Source organism: Apteryx rowi, unplaced genomic scaffold, assembly GCF_003343035.1.
Source record: "Apteryx rowi isolate R43461 unplaced genomic scaffold, aptRow1 scaffold_178, whole genome shotgun sequence".
NCBI lineage: Eukaryota > Metazoa > Chordata > Aves > Apterygiformes > Apterygidae > Apteryx > Apteryx rowi.
Genome location: NW_020448063.1, coordinates 352,176 through 367,992, shown reverse-complemented (window position 1 = coordinate 367,992; position 15,817 = coordinate 352,176). Strand labels below are relative to the sequence as shown.

The 15,817-nt window shown below is 39.1% G+C and overlaps 1 protein-coding gene across 3 annotated transcripts in view; it reads right to left on the bottom strand.

Annotated features, from left to right (window-relative positions):
* FNIP2 (folliculin interacting protein 2) overlaps positions 1-15,809 on the bottom strand; it is a 54,300-nt gene extending 38,491 nt beyond the window's left edge. For all 3 annotated transcript variants that reach the window (XR_003252743.1, XM_026061236.1, XM_026061237.1), the window contains exon 1: positions 15,699-15,809. Coding sequence is in view for 2 of the 3 variants with exons in the window: in XM_026061236.1 (XP_025917021.1) it covers positions 15,699-15,793 (95 nt within the window). In the remaining variant the exon portion in view is untranslated. The remainder of the gene's footprint in view (positions 1-15,698) is intronic.
* Positions 15,810-15,817: the final 8 nt, after the last annotated feature.

Sequence of the window (15,817 nt, the reverse complement as noted above, 5' to 3'; positions counted from 1 at the left end):
CATAGAGCTCACGAGCAAATAAGAATCTGTCATCAATGCCATATGGTTATCAGTAAAAAATAAATAAATAAATAAATAAATAATAATAAAAAAAACAACCCCCTCACCACCACCAACACCAAGAAACATGCTAGAAGTTTTGCACTACAATGGTTTTACTTTTGAGGACAAAGAGTATTTACACTTGGACAGGAGTCTGAAACTACGATTACAGAAAGCATTTTAAAAAAGTAGAAGGAAAAAAGAAAAGTTTCTGTAGCAAGCATCAAGTTGATTGATACTGGCTTTAACACATGCCTAAAAGGCTATCCTGTGGATAATTTAAAAAGTATTCAAAGAGACAAATTCACAAATATTTCTCAGAGACATGTATTTTAATTTCCAAAACTGTTCGGATAACATGTATTTAATATTTTAATGGCAGTACTGATGACAAAAATCTCATAAAATACTTCTGACAAAGAAAACACAAGTTTTTAAACAAACCAAAGGAACACCACATTTTGTTCAGGCTCAGGTAATTCCACTGCAGAACAAAGTCCTCTTTCCCACCCCCACTTTAAGAAAAGGTATCCATGCATGGCTGTTCATAATTTCTCTCTTACATAGCTCTTTTCCATCTGTAGAGCTTTAGACACTTTACAAGATGATGACAATAGAGCTATTTCCCTTCCAGATTAAAACAAAAACCAAAAACAAAAAAAAGTTTTGGCTAATGGTTATCCAGAAATACAGTAGAGTTAAAAAAAAAAAAAAGTAGCAAGTTTCCAAGTCCCAATTCTACATGCTAAATAGCACTGCATCCTACTTAGAAGGATTTTGTAATCCCACTAAACCCCAACCACTGTCCTACCAGTCAAGAAGACAAGTGGACAACTACAGCATAGGTAAGTTAAACAACTTGCTCAGTTGCACAAGAAGCCTATAGCAGTCAAAAACAAATCTCAGTTTTAATTCCCAGACTAGCAACATGTACTAGATCACAATTACTCCCCTTCCCAAACGTCCAAAAGAAGTGAAAAGCTTTGGTCTGTTCTCAAGTTATTGAAATGATTTAGCAGAGGGTGACTCCTGGCCTTTTCCTCATTGACAAGCACTACTTCAAACATCAGTGTTCCTGTTTATCCTGGAAGCTTGAATGAAAGGCAGCTGATGGCAGGTTTACTACAGTTACACTTGGACCAGCAGCTGACAGCATTCAGTTCTGTTCCATCTTTCCCCAAAGAAAAACAAAACAAAATTCAGAAACATTTAGCTAAAATTACTTCATTACTGGACTTACATCCAACACGAGAACTAGGAACGCCAATAAGCCAACTAAATAGATGCACTTTGTGACAGCACTGTAGCATTCAGCAGTAGAATACTATAAATTCAGAAATACTTTCGGAATGACAGCCGTAAAAAAAAAAAAAAAAAAAAAAAATCAACACAAGTTTCTGAAAAGGGAAAAAAAAAGAAAAAAAGTAAACCCACACAGGAGAACACCCCAAGTCCAAAGAGTAGATAATACATATGGAAGAAAGTGTCCTGTCCTCCAGATATAATCCTCTGGGAAGCAGAGTTTAATCATTCTTTTTCTAGGCTATGTGACAGCATGTCACCTGCTCTGTTTGTAGGTCATTTCCTCCCCTTCATCATGATTCTTTAGACAATTGCCTAAATGTTTTCAACTTAAGGTGATACTTTAGCAAGAAAATTTGGGGTGGGGGAAAGCAGAAATATATATGATGGAGTTATCTAATTAAGAATAACTTTCTGTATGAATTACAACTGTCCACTAAAATCTAAACAGTTTTCAAATTTAATACAATCTTTTCAAAGTCTCCAGTAATGTTTTATTTTCCACAATATCTTTTAGAAAAGAACTAGAGGAATGTAGAAAAACAAAGTTTGAATCATGCCTGCTGTTTCAGTGAGAATTTTTTTGCTGAAAGATACATTTCGCAAAATTAATATATAAAAAATGCCCCAAACCCAGACATTTGGGATGAGTGCCAAAACAGCTTATGTTTATAGGTGAAGTGGAATATATTTTGCATTGCTTAAGGATGAATTTCCTTTCTTCAGTCTGTTGAACAGTTTATGTAATGTGGATTCCCCCCCGCTCATTTTAAGTATTTACCCAAAGTTACTTCTCCTCTTTTAAAAACTTTGAACATGGAAGAGTTGTGCTGATGCCACCACGTTCTTTTTCCATAATCATGTATAGTAGTCCTAATATGGTAAYGTACTATTTAACCTTAGATGAACCACCTTGTTTAAGTATGATACATAGTTACCAGTTTCACACAAGTTAGGCAGGATAGGTTACAGATTAGTCACGCAACAAGTGAAGGAACACGTTACGTACAGGACTTCTCTCAGTTCAGATTTTAGTATAAGAAGGAGTTGTGGTGGGGGAAATACAGTTCTCCCTATCGGATCACTGTACAGAAAGGTTACCATTCTTTTAGAAAGTAGTTCTACACAGTGCTGTATGAAAAGTAAAACAACATTAGATGCATTTTTACTGCAAACATGGAACTCCATAGACTGCCTGGTTTATTGAGGGATGTTATACTGAATTTTTGCAAAGCTGGAAGCAGTTTTCACCATTGTAGTTGCTAGAAAGCAATACCAAACAACCAACCACAAAAACCACACGTACCTGATAGAGGCTAACACAAGCAGTTCTATACCAAGTTAAAGTCACCATAAATTGCACACATCAGCTTGCCACAAACATCAAGAACAGCCTATTAAATCAGTGTTTCAGAACTCAAACAACACTCAAGTTTGGATACTAAATTCACTGTTCATTGCCTTATCTATAAGTCAGAAGTTTGGGAACTAAGTTTCAGAGTGTCTCAGTGCTAAAGCAAAAGCCAAAACCAATATGCTTGAAGTTGTACCATAAAGAGAACAGAGACAGTGCTCTCAGCTGCTAGACCTAGAAATGGGGTTCCTTGCTAGCAAAGAGGCAAGAAATCAAGACTCATAACTGCACTGAAAAGTTAAATCCATGTATTTAATTGAATTTTACAAATAAGAGGGGGTATTAATGTATATTTTAAAATTAGGACTTTAAACAGGACTTTAAAAAGTGCAAAAAGATAAGCTCCTCAGATCCACAACCCAGTCTTTTCTCAACACAGAAATCCTTGCTTAGTCCTAATCAACTTTTCCCACTCTGTCCCACAAGAGCTATTCTCCCTAATTCCAGTAGCTTCTAACAGCCAGGAGATCTCAGTTTATCAAAATTAAGTTAAATATTTTGTAGAAGTTGTTTCATAATAATACATCTTGACAGTTTCAAAGAACAGAAGGTGTACTTGTTAATTTAACATTCTTGTGGGGGGGAGACAGAGTTTGGTCTTTTCAAAGGCACTTCCAATAACCAACTTCCAGCTTTTGCTGGAGCCGAACAGGTTGAGCCAAACAGCAGCAGCCTGACAGGAGCAAGTAGTGCTTGGTCCAGGATCTCTGCTGAGCACAGAGGAGCAGACTGCCCGGCCGGCAGCGCTGCTCCACCTCCTCCCGTGTTCAGCACGGGTCTCAGCCAATGCATCATTCACATGTCACTTGTTCCAGCAGTGCCATGTGACTGGGCCAGCTTCCAGGAACACTGCTACTAAATACAGACGCTGCCAAGGCACGTCTGAGAATTGCGTATGCCAGAAAATGAGATGCATAGAAATCTCTTATCCTACCAGCTTTACTGTCTATGCTTTTACCACCTTCTCTTGAACAGGAGAATGAAGAATGACATATTGCATTTTTGAAGAAGAATTTTGAGCAATATAATGGAAGGCAGAATCTGATATTTATAATACTGTACCAATTCTTGTCGCATTTCAATGCTATACTAAAGTACTGACTGATCTCAGACCTTAATATCTCCTACGTAAATCAGCAGGCCAGCACAGACATCACCACCATACCTTAGGGGTGGTATCCTATGGCATGGGTTTGGTTGCCTGCTCTTTCCTGTTCCTTCTCCCTCTTTTCTAAAGCCCTGGTTTTGTGTTTTGTTTTCTTAAAGAAAAAAAAAAAAACACAAAAAACTCTGTATGCAGCCTTCAAGCCCCTGTTCAAAGGACGGTTTCAGAATATGAAAAGTAAACAACAGAACTAAGTAAATATATCTTGATGCCAACTGATACAGAGACACAAACACTGGTGTCCAAAAAAACCCCAAACAAACCCTGATTTTTTTCTAGTTAGCTGAAAAATACTCCTTTTGCTTCAAACAAACAAAAAACCTTCACTCAAAGTAATTAAAAATGTCTACATATCAATAGTAATGTTCTCTGCAAATGTCTTCCACTTTTGTTATGAAAGAGCTAGGTTCACAAGAGGGCTTTGTAAAGTTCGAAAGATGTGGCATTCTCTCGCAAGCTTTACAGCTGAGGAGGTTAGGGGACTCTCCAGGGCTACAGAAACCATTTCAAATCCCCTCCTCTTCCCTGTTCTGAACCCCCACTCCCACCTCACAAGAGAATGCTCTGAAGCAGGGATAGATCCAAGCTCTGCCTAGAGCCCCATTCCCTTCTTCCAAGGGAAACAGCTTCCAAAGGAATCAACAGCTTCCATCAATCCAAAAGTAAATTTTCAACAGTATGTTCTTTCTTTCTCTCTCTGAGACACACATACACACACACTTATCTGGTTACCTTGCTCTAGGTGTACCCTCCCAAATTCAAGGTGCTGTTTAGGACCTACTTCAAAAACAAATCTATAATCCACTTGCAAAAAAGATCAAGCTGTTAAAATCCAAATTATTATATGCAGCACCATGGTTTATGGTTCTGAATTTTTATTTTAATAGATTAACACCTCTAATGCATAAAACCAAAGATATCAGTGTGGCTATCTGGCACTGCTGAGGGCTGAAACAGTCCAGTTAATTTGTTTATCAACTAAAAAAAAAGATCATTGGTGAGCCCTCTGTAAGTTGTTCTTACAAGAGTTTAATTAACCACATGTTTGTGATTCTTTTAAAATAGAGAATAAAGAGCTAACTGAAAAGTTAGCCTGCAATAACATGTTGGCAGATCCGAGAAGGGAATGAAGAAAAAGTAAATATGTTGAATATTCATGAAAACTTACTGATTTACCCAACTGGCAAGAGAATATGAAAGAACACATACACAAGAAGCCATACCTGATCACCTCAAAATTGCTACAACATCAACAGCAAAGTCCATCGCCTCTGTCTAGATGAATACCAGGAAATCCTGACTTAGATTGAATGAAGCGATAACTGCAGACGGATATAACGTCAACTCTGGCATTTTTCATTAGTTTATGACAAAAACGTGTTTTGTTCCCCTTGTTGTTATGTTTGTCTATTCCATCCAAAATGCTTTCCTTAACCCTCTATTGTAGGCAGTGCTGAAGGTAGCTTTCCAGTATCTGGTACTGAATCTTGAAGGCTTATATACTTTTATTTTCAAGTTTCACTGCAAAGGAAAGGAGGAGCCAGGTCTTAAAACCTAGCATAGAAGATCAGGGTAGTTCAATCACTCATGCTATAATACCTTCAAAATCAACCAAACAAACCACAGTTCTGCAACTGATTGACATGGCCAAAGCTAACCTTACTGTAAGGGACTGTATGCAAGAGAGTTACTTTCTGTTTACCACCAGTTACGCAGGGCTTTGAATGTATAAATAGTCATTAAGTTATGAAATAGACTCTTGCTTAAAGCAGGTCAACTGCTCTACTTTCATAGGGTCCTAAACATTTTCTTAAAACATACATACATAGATAGATATTTATATATATATATTTATATATACAGATACACAAATATACACACAAATACACACACACACACTTTATCTATATTTTATATAGATAAGACTTAAAATTTATACAGCTAGGCTTACACATGAAGTTATTGACACAGAGTAACATGCTAAAATTTGGGTGGCAAGTAGAAATCCTTGCCAATCACCAAATACCTAAACAAAAATCCCAGAGAAGAGCCAGGTGCAACCTTATCATAAAATAGAAAAACGCTTCACACGTTGGAGATTTGGTAGTAGAAACAAATATTATATTAAATATCAGTCAATAAGTTTATATAGCAATTATCTATTTAGCCACATTAGAAACCTTTCTCCTTGTGGGAAGGTAAAAACCGGTCAAGTTCCTTGTGTTCTCCAATAAAATACTGTATAAGAAAGTACTTTATTACTAAGAAATGGGCCTGACTTTCTCCCGAGTTGAAATCTAGCAGGACAGACTAGCTAGAAGCCTTCTTAACAATTACAGATTCAGGACAGCTTAATTAAAAAAACAAACAAACCAACCAACCTCTCACCTTCTTTTCCAATCAAGACAGGCCCAGTGATATGACTCTAATGAAGTCCACTCTGTAGCCAACTTTTAGTGCTTCAGTAATGCAAATAAAAAGCCACTGTTTCAATCAGATTTCTAGTTCACATGCCAACACCCCTTTTGAACACAAATATGCAATTACTCCTTTAAGCAGTAAACAAAGTTTAATTCAGAGGTTCAGGTTATCTTTGACATTCCACCCAAGTGCTTTTTACCTAAGACAGACAAACCTGGCAAATGTAGCATCAACTGCCTAAGCAGGTTCATAGAGTTGACCGAATGTTAAAAAAAAGCCCACTATGAATATTCTATTCCCATTTTCCTTTCCACTGCAAACTTACCCCGGGCACATTGTACAGTCCAGCTATACATAGCCATTTTAGAATTATCAAGTGCCCAGTAAAAATGGCATAAAAAAGCTATTTTTTAAAAATACACGTTATTTTTCTACTTCCGTTCAAAAGCATTCCCAAACATTCCTGTATGCAAGACTGAACATAGGGAGTTCTGAGCACAAGTTTAGTACCCAAATTGTTCCTGAACTAAACAGTAGTCTGATGTAGTCCACAGTGGGTGACACTTGTATCCTCAACTGTCCCAAAAAACTAAAGTCATCAAGTATTATTCACTCACTCTGGAATTTGGAATCATGCATGAAATGTTTTTTTAGTGCTTAATAAGCATGCCGTATACATCCACGGCCAGACATTATACATGATATCTTCACAATCAGAGAGGGTTAATTTTTCCCACTCTTTACCTTGCTGTGATTTAGAAACTCTTTTAATGGTTGGTAAGGCAGATTTGGCACTCCTGTAGCTGTTTCAGCTGACTACCATGTAAGCTCAACTTCCTCCAGGCAAAAAGCCAAGATCAAGTAAAAGCACAGATAGCAGACAACTGCAGTTGTCTGCTAAGTGAACTGAAGTCATCACCAGTTCCCAGCTCTTCATTACAGCCCTCTCAACAGAGCTGAGGACTAGAACATATGAGCCCTCCTCAACCACTTCTGTGTAAAGTCCAGTAGCTCAACACAAAGTGGTTATACCACTGACCTGGACATGACTGAGGGCAGCTCCAGCACACTATCTGCTCTGGAAGTGATAATCTCCAGCAAAGAATCAATTCCCACACAGTATGGGAGAAGGTCACAGCATCTTAAACCACTGCAGCAATTTGCCAAAAACTGAGCCTTAAAACATAGCTTCAAAACAGACATGAACTTTTGCTGTTCAACTGGGCAGAATGGTTTCTGCTTCTAACTTGCTTCTTCCTTGTGCCTGCACCAGGAGTTACCAGCCCTCCTTTCTCGCAGGTTATCTGCCCAGCTTGTTTAACACAGTTCTGTTGAACAAGCCAGGATTTCAGAAACAAAAGGTCTACAACCCTTTCTATGGGAGATTTTTTTTTTTTCTTTTTAAAGCACAAGTCAAGTGCAAGTTAGAGAGTTAAATGTGAAGATCTTAGAAAATGGTCATTTTGTGTGAATATGAAAGGAAAGGCAAGCAAAGGTGGCAGATACAAGTGCTCAATGATCAGCAACAGCTGGGTCAGTTCATGTGTCCACACCACCAGGTAACACAGAAATGTATGATCATTAAGATGTAGATGAATTCATCTCTGTTGACAGTTACAAAGGCTTGTGAAAATCTGCTTTTCCAGACCAGACAAGGTTTTAACATTATGACATTTTATTAACTTTTGTAAAGTGATCCACATTCAGTGAAAGAATAATTCAAGAATAACCCACTTAGAACTACACATTCATGAGTTTGTAGGTCATTCTCTCATGGGTTTCCTTGGAAGGGATTAACAAATGCACTTTGCTTAGTTTTCCTGTACCCCTGGAGCTGTGCACTCACATACCCAGCCCCAAAAGCTGACACATTTCAAGTGTTAGATAATATCCAGATTCAGAACTCAGTGCAAAGACTCCTAATAGAAATCCAGAGCACCAAGTTCATTCAAGACACTTTTTTCTTTGATAAGACAGTCAGCAGACTTGATGATAATAAAAGCTAGGAGTGATTATGCAACAATCCTTCAGACTTCACTATAAAGTACTATACTATAGTAAACTGTTCAAACTTGTAATTTGAGAGTGCTAACATCAAATTGAGCCTGTTAGCACCCCTATTAGAAAGGTAAATAAATACTGACAGCTTGTTTACTTAATATGGCTGATTTCTTTAGCACATGTGAAAATTCACTGAGCACCTTGGAGGAGAGAAGTTGAACTGCAATACATTTAAGTGAGAACACACTGCAGAGAAAGCTCTGAACTGGTTCAGTAATTACATCACACAGAGTTCAAATTTCACTTCAGTGCAATCTATGGAAGGAAAAATCACGAGCAAGTTTTAACAGCAGTAAGTGTGATGTAGAACTCTCATCATGTCCATATAATCAATGCAATCATAAGATTTTACCCATACCCTGAAAGTGCGCTGACTGGCAAAACAGAAATATTTTGGCTGTTTATTATGTAAAAGCACCAGAAAGCACCAGTACTTGCCCTAAGTGTAATTGGGAAGGCACAGGCATTACAAATGAAACTACTAAGCTAGGCCTCTCAGTGCCTCGGCAGGATGCTTCGCAATCTGTGCTGAAGCTTGTCTTGTGACCCAGATCTTGTAGATGAAAACATGACATTGCTATGGTGTCTGAGCGACAGACACATACAGATGGGGCAGATGGAGTGATGCAAGAGATATAAGCACTGTTAGAGGAGGAGAAAGTAGAACAGAGAACAACCTGAGCCTAAAGAGTAAGAACGAGAAGCAGAACACAGAAGAGATGATTCATGACAGGCAAACCAAGGTGAACAGCCATGTTCAGCTTGTTTGCCAGAGCAGTAGTAATCCACAGGAAGGGCGTGGGAAGGTGTAGACAGACACATCTTCTGTCTTCACAAAAGAAATGTCCGATTCAGAGTCCTCCTTTTCTCACTTATTCTCTCTAGCAAGGCTGTTCACCACCACCCTACAGAATCAAACTCATCTTTCACCTAACAAATGGAAACCTTCACATAGCAAATACTGATAATTAGGATACTCTGAAAACATTCTCCTTATAGCACTTTGACAAAGTGACACATTACAGTTATAGATATGGTCTTAATCAAGGATGTACTTAGTAGAAACAACTGTTGAAAATGTAAGATGTCACACATGGCTCTAAACCCAAATCTTCCCTTCAGAAGCTATCCCTGAACACCAGTAAGGTGCAAAGTAGCTCATGGACAAGAGCAAATGATTGTGACTGTCAAAAAGAATAGCTAAAGGAGCAGGTATCTCACTAAGGTTTGTAGCACATGTAGCCAGTATTCAACCAAGTAATTCTCTTTGCAAAGAAAAGTCCTCAGCAGCTTCACTGTAGCAGCCTTCTGGCTTCCAAATGCCACAGGAAAAGTACTGAAAGGCCATAAAAGCAGTTTATTTCTTGTTCTGAAAATAACTACTACATTTTCTGGCCCCTTCTCACACAGCTATTTAGCGGCGTTCGTTTGCACAGGGCTTTCAGTCTGCTGTTACTCACTGCTAGGACCAAAACTACAGTGAAAGGCCACTACCACACACATCTACATCCCACTATGTCAAAGCAGGATAACATGATGACTAATGACTACAACATTTCTGTCAAACCTCTGTCATCTTCCTTCCCTCTCAAGTTTTAATAAAGCTATTCTGTTACTACAACTAAATTTACATAAAAGTCTAGTGAAGTTAGCCTCTACTGGCAAGAAGGCTCTGCATCAGCTTTTAAAAAGTTTCTCTATGAATTCATCTATTATGAATGAATATCCAAATTTTTCAAGCCCAAAGCAGCTCTATTTTCTCACTCAAATTGATCCATTTATGTCAACAAGCAAGTATTTGCTTACAGTATTAGCATCATTGCTTTAGATTGTAATGTGTTCTCTTTACAGACATGCTACTGATAAGTGTAGATAGCCCCAAGGCCTTCTCTTGCTACAATACCCTGAATCACTTTATACTGAGCACAGTATGTGGCAGAGTACTCACCTACTCAGTCTTAGACATGTGAATGGCAAGAGTACCCTAAGAATACAGCATCAACTACCTGCTATCCAATCACACATCAAATTTTTAAGTCAGGTGTGTAGAAACACACAACTAGCTGGTTATGCAACATAAATAAATTACTCATAGAACAGAAACAAGATAAGCCCACTGGGAAAACAACTTGCTGAGCCAGATGAAATGCATCTTTTCATGGAAGTAAATGAAATAACCAAGGTCCCTCCTGGAATGTCAGTAGCTTATACGTTTTCACACAGCTTTTTAGGTGCCTGAGGGTTTTTTTTTAAAAAAAAAAAAAAAAAAAAAAAAACACACACAACAGGGATCTCTTCCTGCAACCTTAAAAGGGAATGAGTTTATCTCATAGAAAGGCTAAAAGAAACCAGGTTGTTCAGTGACAGAAGCGTGGAGGGGGAGGGGAAATCCAAACAATTTAAGAGGGAGAACAGCCTTTATTCCTGCAAAGCTCAAAAGCCAAAGGACTTGGGTTTTTGCTTGCTTTCCTCCAAAAGAGCCCCGGGCTGGAAGCCTAGTTTCCATGTCAAAAGACCATACTTTCAGTCACTTCCTCACCAAGCTGTTGTCTTGAGCGAGACTGTAATAAATCTTTCAGCAGAACTTACTTTTTAGCTTTCATTACTGAAGAAAGGCTAATGTCAGAACAGAGGTATAATACTGCACCTTAAGGTTCATCTTCAGCTGTCAGTAAAGAGGTACACAGCCAACACTTGCAGTTTAACATTCCCTGCCCCCATGCTCAGAGCTGACCCTGGGTTTAATTTCCCTTCCTACAGCATATAAAATAGTGTTTTTGTGATTTTTTTCAAATGCCTTTTAAAGGATTTACAACAAGATATGTAGAGGTATAATCCATGTGTGAAGATGTACATAGGTGGTTAGTAGCTTTATTGCTCTTTGGATGTCTGCAAAGCTGCAAGCTCAAGAGAAACCCAGCTAGGCTACAAGAATTTACTAAGGAGTGTTTCATTTTAACGAAGATAAAACAAAATGACATACTAGCAAACTCGGAGCTCGCTACTGCTTTCTTTCCTTTTTCAGAGGGTGGAATATTGCCAGGCTGGTAATAAACGCTGTGAAATAATGCTTAGTGAGTAGGATCTCACCAAGCATTTTAGCACTATGACCAAAGTAATTACTAGTATCAACTGCCAAACAAATGATCTCATACACCAAAGCTAACAAACTGTTACCAGACTGATATCCTGCAGTTACAACATGACATCTGTTCCATTATAGATATCAGAAGGAGCAACTGATATTTAAAGCTGAAGCAATAGCCTGATTGCAAGTTTTAAACCTAGCTGAAATACCACAATCTCACATTTTACAGAATTTATATGAAGTGAAATTGTTTCCTATTTTCAACATCCCTTTGCTACACATGCCAATATCAAAGAAAACTTATCGGAGATTAGCATGCAGGAACAATACATTTAGCAGTGAAAGGCTAATCTTTCAAGAAGTCTGAGACATTTCTCTTCATTCTTACATGCCCTGGATATAGGCTCTTCATATACTAGTTTCATCCCTTGTTAGGAGATTTGTAAAATCTTAGCCCTCAGTTTAAGGAGAACTTCAAACTTTCATGTTGAGAAATACAGCAAAGCATTCATGTGAAGTATCATTTTAGAGTCAAATAAGAACAATTACAGATGAACTGCTGTAAATTTAAGTACAATCAAACCACCTGCAACCCATATTAATTTCTTTAAAGCCATTTCCCAGTACCTTACTCAAGTATTCAGTTAGCACCAGAGATATTCTAGTTTTGAAACACTATGGGCTTATTAAATATCCTGCTTCATCCCTAAAACTTAAAATGCTAGGAGAGGGGGATGTTTTGTTTTTGCAGTAATAACTGGCTTTTTGCTGGGCACATGGCCCTGCTAGCACTCCAAAATATGTACTAAAACACACTAACTCAATCTTCTAAGGGAAGTAACAGTTGATAAGGGAATAAGAAATATTTTAAGGGAATCTTAGGTACACATAAATACCCATTTCTCACATGTGAAGTAATTAGGGATTCTCAAAATTAGAGGTAAAAAGAAAGATATTAGACTGCAGTCAATCAAGCTTCTTTGTTGAAAGGTATACATATATATTTTATTTAAGGGAAGCAGAAAGCAGTAATAATAAAAAACAGAAGCTGAAGATCTGTGCACAAAACTGTTTTGAAAAAAAATACAGTATTACATCACAAATATCTGTCTGTTCCCCAGCTGGTTTCTAATTTCTCTCTTTAGAAATAATTAAAATATTCTRCAAATCTAAATACTACCCTTCTAACATCAAATTCAAAACCAGTATTTCCATTATTTTGCAGGGAGGCACAGGCCAGTAGAAAGTCCTACTATCCTAATAGCTCTATATTAAGATCTATACCTCATGTTTACTTTTTCCTAACCCAGCAAGTAAGGGTTGTGCTTACATTAGCATGCAGCGCAGACTAGATCCACAGAGTGAATTAACTGGTGCTACGGACCTGACACCCACACTACATCTTTCGGCCCGTTCTAGTCTGGTCCCAAGGACTGAACGCCCATTAGTGGTTGGAGCACATATTCTCATTTGTTTAATCCAAAGGAATCTAGTCTGCACACTGAAGCCACTTGACTCTGTGAGCCTAAGTGGAGACAATTGGGAGGTTTTTTTGAAAAGTGCACTCCTTATCCAAATTAAAATGCTAATGCTGAGGCACCCAGGAAACCACTCCCTGTGGCTTCACGTTCAGCTATACACACCACATCTCTTTTTTTTTTCTACAAGCCTGTGCCAGCTTGTCCTGGTAAGTAGCATGGAATTTGAAGCTTGCTTTTCTCTTCAGAACCAAAGAGAGGAAGCAGCTCTGATATCTGGTCACATTTTAGCTTTAGTTAAAGGAAAGCAGGACAATGGAACGAACAAAAACAGAACTTGTTACAGGCAAGTCTCAAGCCTCGTTAGGGACTCTCTGCAACACAACTTCTAGACAAGAGGTTAGAACATTAAAAATCTTCCCAACTGCATATTTGGGAGAAAAAGTCTTCAAAGTAAATTAAAGGAGGTAATATCTAATAAAGACATCTTCAATGATTTTGTTATAGCTTTGGGTGAGGTGGTGTGTAAGAAGACATGCAGGCTTCCAAGAGTTTCATAACAATTCAAGTTGCAGGGATACATATTATCAAGGATCTCACAGGGCCACTTAAGGGAGCCATATGCAGCAAGACAGATACTGAACGTGACGGGAACTCACTAACCAAAGCATGGAGAAGGAATAAAAATAGCTAAAAATCATTAAAAAAAAAAAAAAGCTTGCCATTAGATCAAAGACTGATTCCACTACTCTGCCTCTAACAGTGACCAGCAATACATGCTTAATACAGAGGTTACTGAAGGAGGAAGTCTTTCCCTTTACTTAGGTCCAATCATATATTTCCATTTAAGCAGAGATTACTATTCAACAGAAAGCTTATTAGAAAGTTGTAGTATAGCTTCTAAGACCCAATAAGTATGCTTCTGCAAGTCACTAAAAGACCACTGAAAAGAAAGTCTTGCAGCACATGTAAAGATTATAATGAAGAAAAGAAACTTAATGAAATATTAAAAGGCAACCCCCCCCCACACACACATCCCAAATCCTTCTAACAACTTTATTAACCTTAAATATGCCAAAACAAAACAGGGAAAGGGGGGGGGTGGTGAATAAAGAGAATAATGATTACTTATAATACTGTTTAATTACAACCATTTTTGTTTAAATTGTCACATCATTTAAATGATATTCAAATTGAAAAACCAAGTGTGCAATATCAAACTTAAGGAATAGGAGGAAGAAAAAAAATAGGCTCTAACCTCCCAGATAGAGGTTAGATCCCAGACAGAGCAATTTTATTGACTTTAAATGGGACACACATTGTGCACAGGATTTGCATGCATGGAGCTCCTCAAAAAATCCAAGAACCTTAAAACTAAAATTAACAGCATTAATCTGTTTTTGCATCTCTGATACAAAGTATTTTGAAGAGATTTTAAGTACAAGGCAAAATATTAAGAGTGACTCAGAAATTGCCACTCAGTTTAAATGTAGAAAACAGCTTTGTTTTCTTTCAAACTAAAAAGATCCTTAATTCCTAATGTGGATGAATGCTACAAAGAATAACTAGCAAATAGAGTATATAGACACTACAGTCTCCCCAAATTCACCAGCCTTGGTGTCTAGTATGAATGTGGCACCAGTGCAGTACCCTATCACTTTTACAGGAATCACCTTGTAACCCAAACATCCTAAAGCAGGTTGATGTGACTCCATCTTTCACCACGATCTTGTAACTTTGGCCACACGTATGGCTACGGTCCACATAGATCATCTTTGAAACCAAAGTGGCTTGGTGACAGTGATCTTTCATACTTGCACTATGGCACTTGCTCAATAGATAAGAGATATTTCCTGCCTTCCCTAAGCATTCCTAATAGTTTCAGCAGTGAAAGTCCAGACTCTAATTCAATCCCATATATTATCTGACCACAAGACCAGTCAAGAACAGAAAGATGACAACACAGAGGTTACTGGACATGCTTGTGACAGGCACTCTTCTCAACAGGACTGGTTTGGTCTTGTGAGCAGAACAGACACTAAGCAGTAACATAGCTCCAAACCACTGACCTGAGCAAAAGGCTGCCCCTGAAGGTTTAGAAAATAGCGATAACCCAATATCAGATAAAGATCACATAAGTAATTAAGTAATAATAGCTGATTATTTTCTCCTGTGAGGATTTGTGACATCACAAGCAAAGAGCAGTGAAAGGTACCTGACTCTCACCGGGTCATCAGATTACAAGCATTTATTTAGGTCACAACAATTGAGCCAATTTTAATTTTCCTGCGATGAAGAGGCTTGAAGACGTGCTATCATAGTAATCGCATACAAATGCCGAGAGAGAGCAAGCCAGGTGTGGCATTTCTCTCCCGTGCTCCTGCGGGGCAGAGTGGCAAGACCTACGCGGCTCGCGAGCGTGAGACCTCCAACRCAGCTATAAAATGGCTGGGAGATCAAACAAGGGGGGAAAAACGGGGGGGAAGAGGCCACGCCGAGGCAGCAGGGCCGCCCGGCCGCCTCCCCTCGGGCGGGCTCCCCCTGCCGATGCCTGGGAGAGGGGGACCCCGCAAGCGGGGACTGCGGCACGCCGGAGCCGCGGTGCCCGGCAGCGCGCCGCGAGCCAGTGGTCTCCTCCTCCCCGCCCGCCCCAACGGCCGCCCCAACGGCCACCCCGCGGGGGGGGAGCGCGGGGCGCCCCGGCCCTTCCCCGGCCCCGGCGCTCACCTGAAGGCGGGCCCCTCCCCCGGGGCCCTGCCGTGGGGAGCCGCGGCGCCGCCGCCCCTTTTGTTGAAGAGCTTCTGCAGCAGGGTGGGGGCCATGCTGCCGCCCTGCCCCCGCCGCCC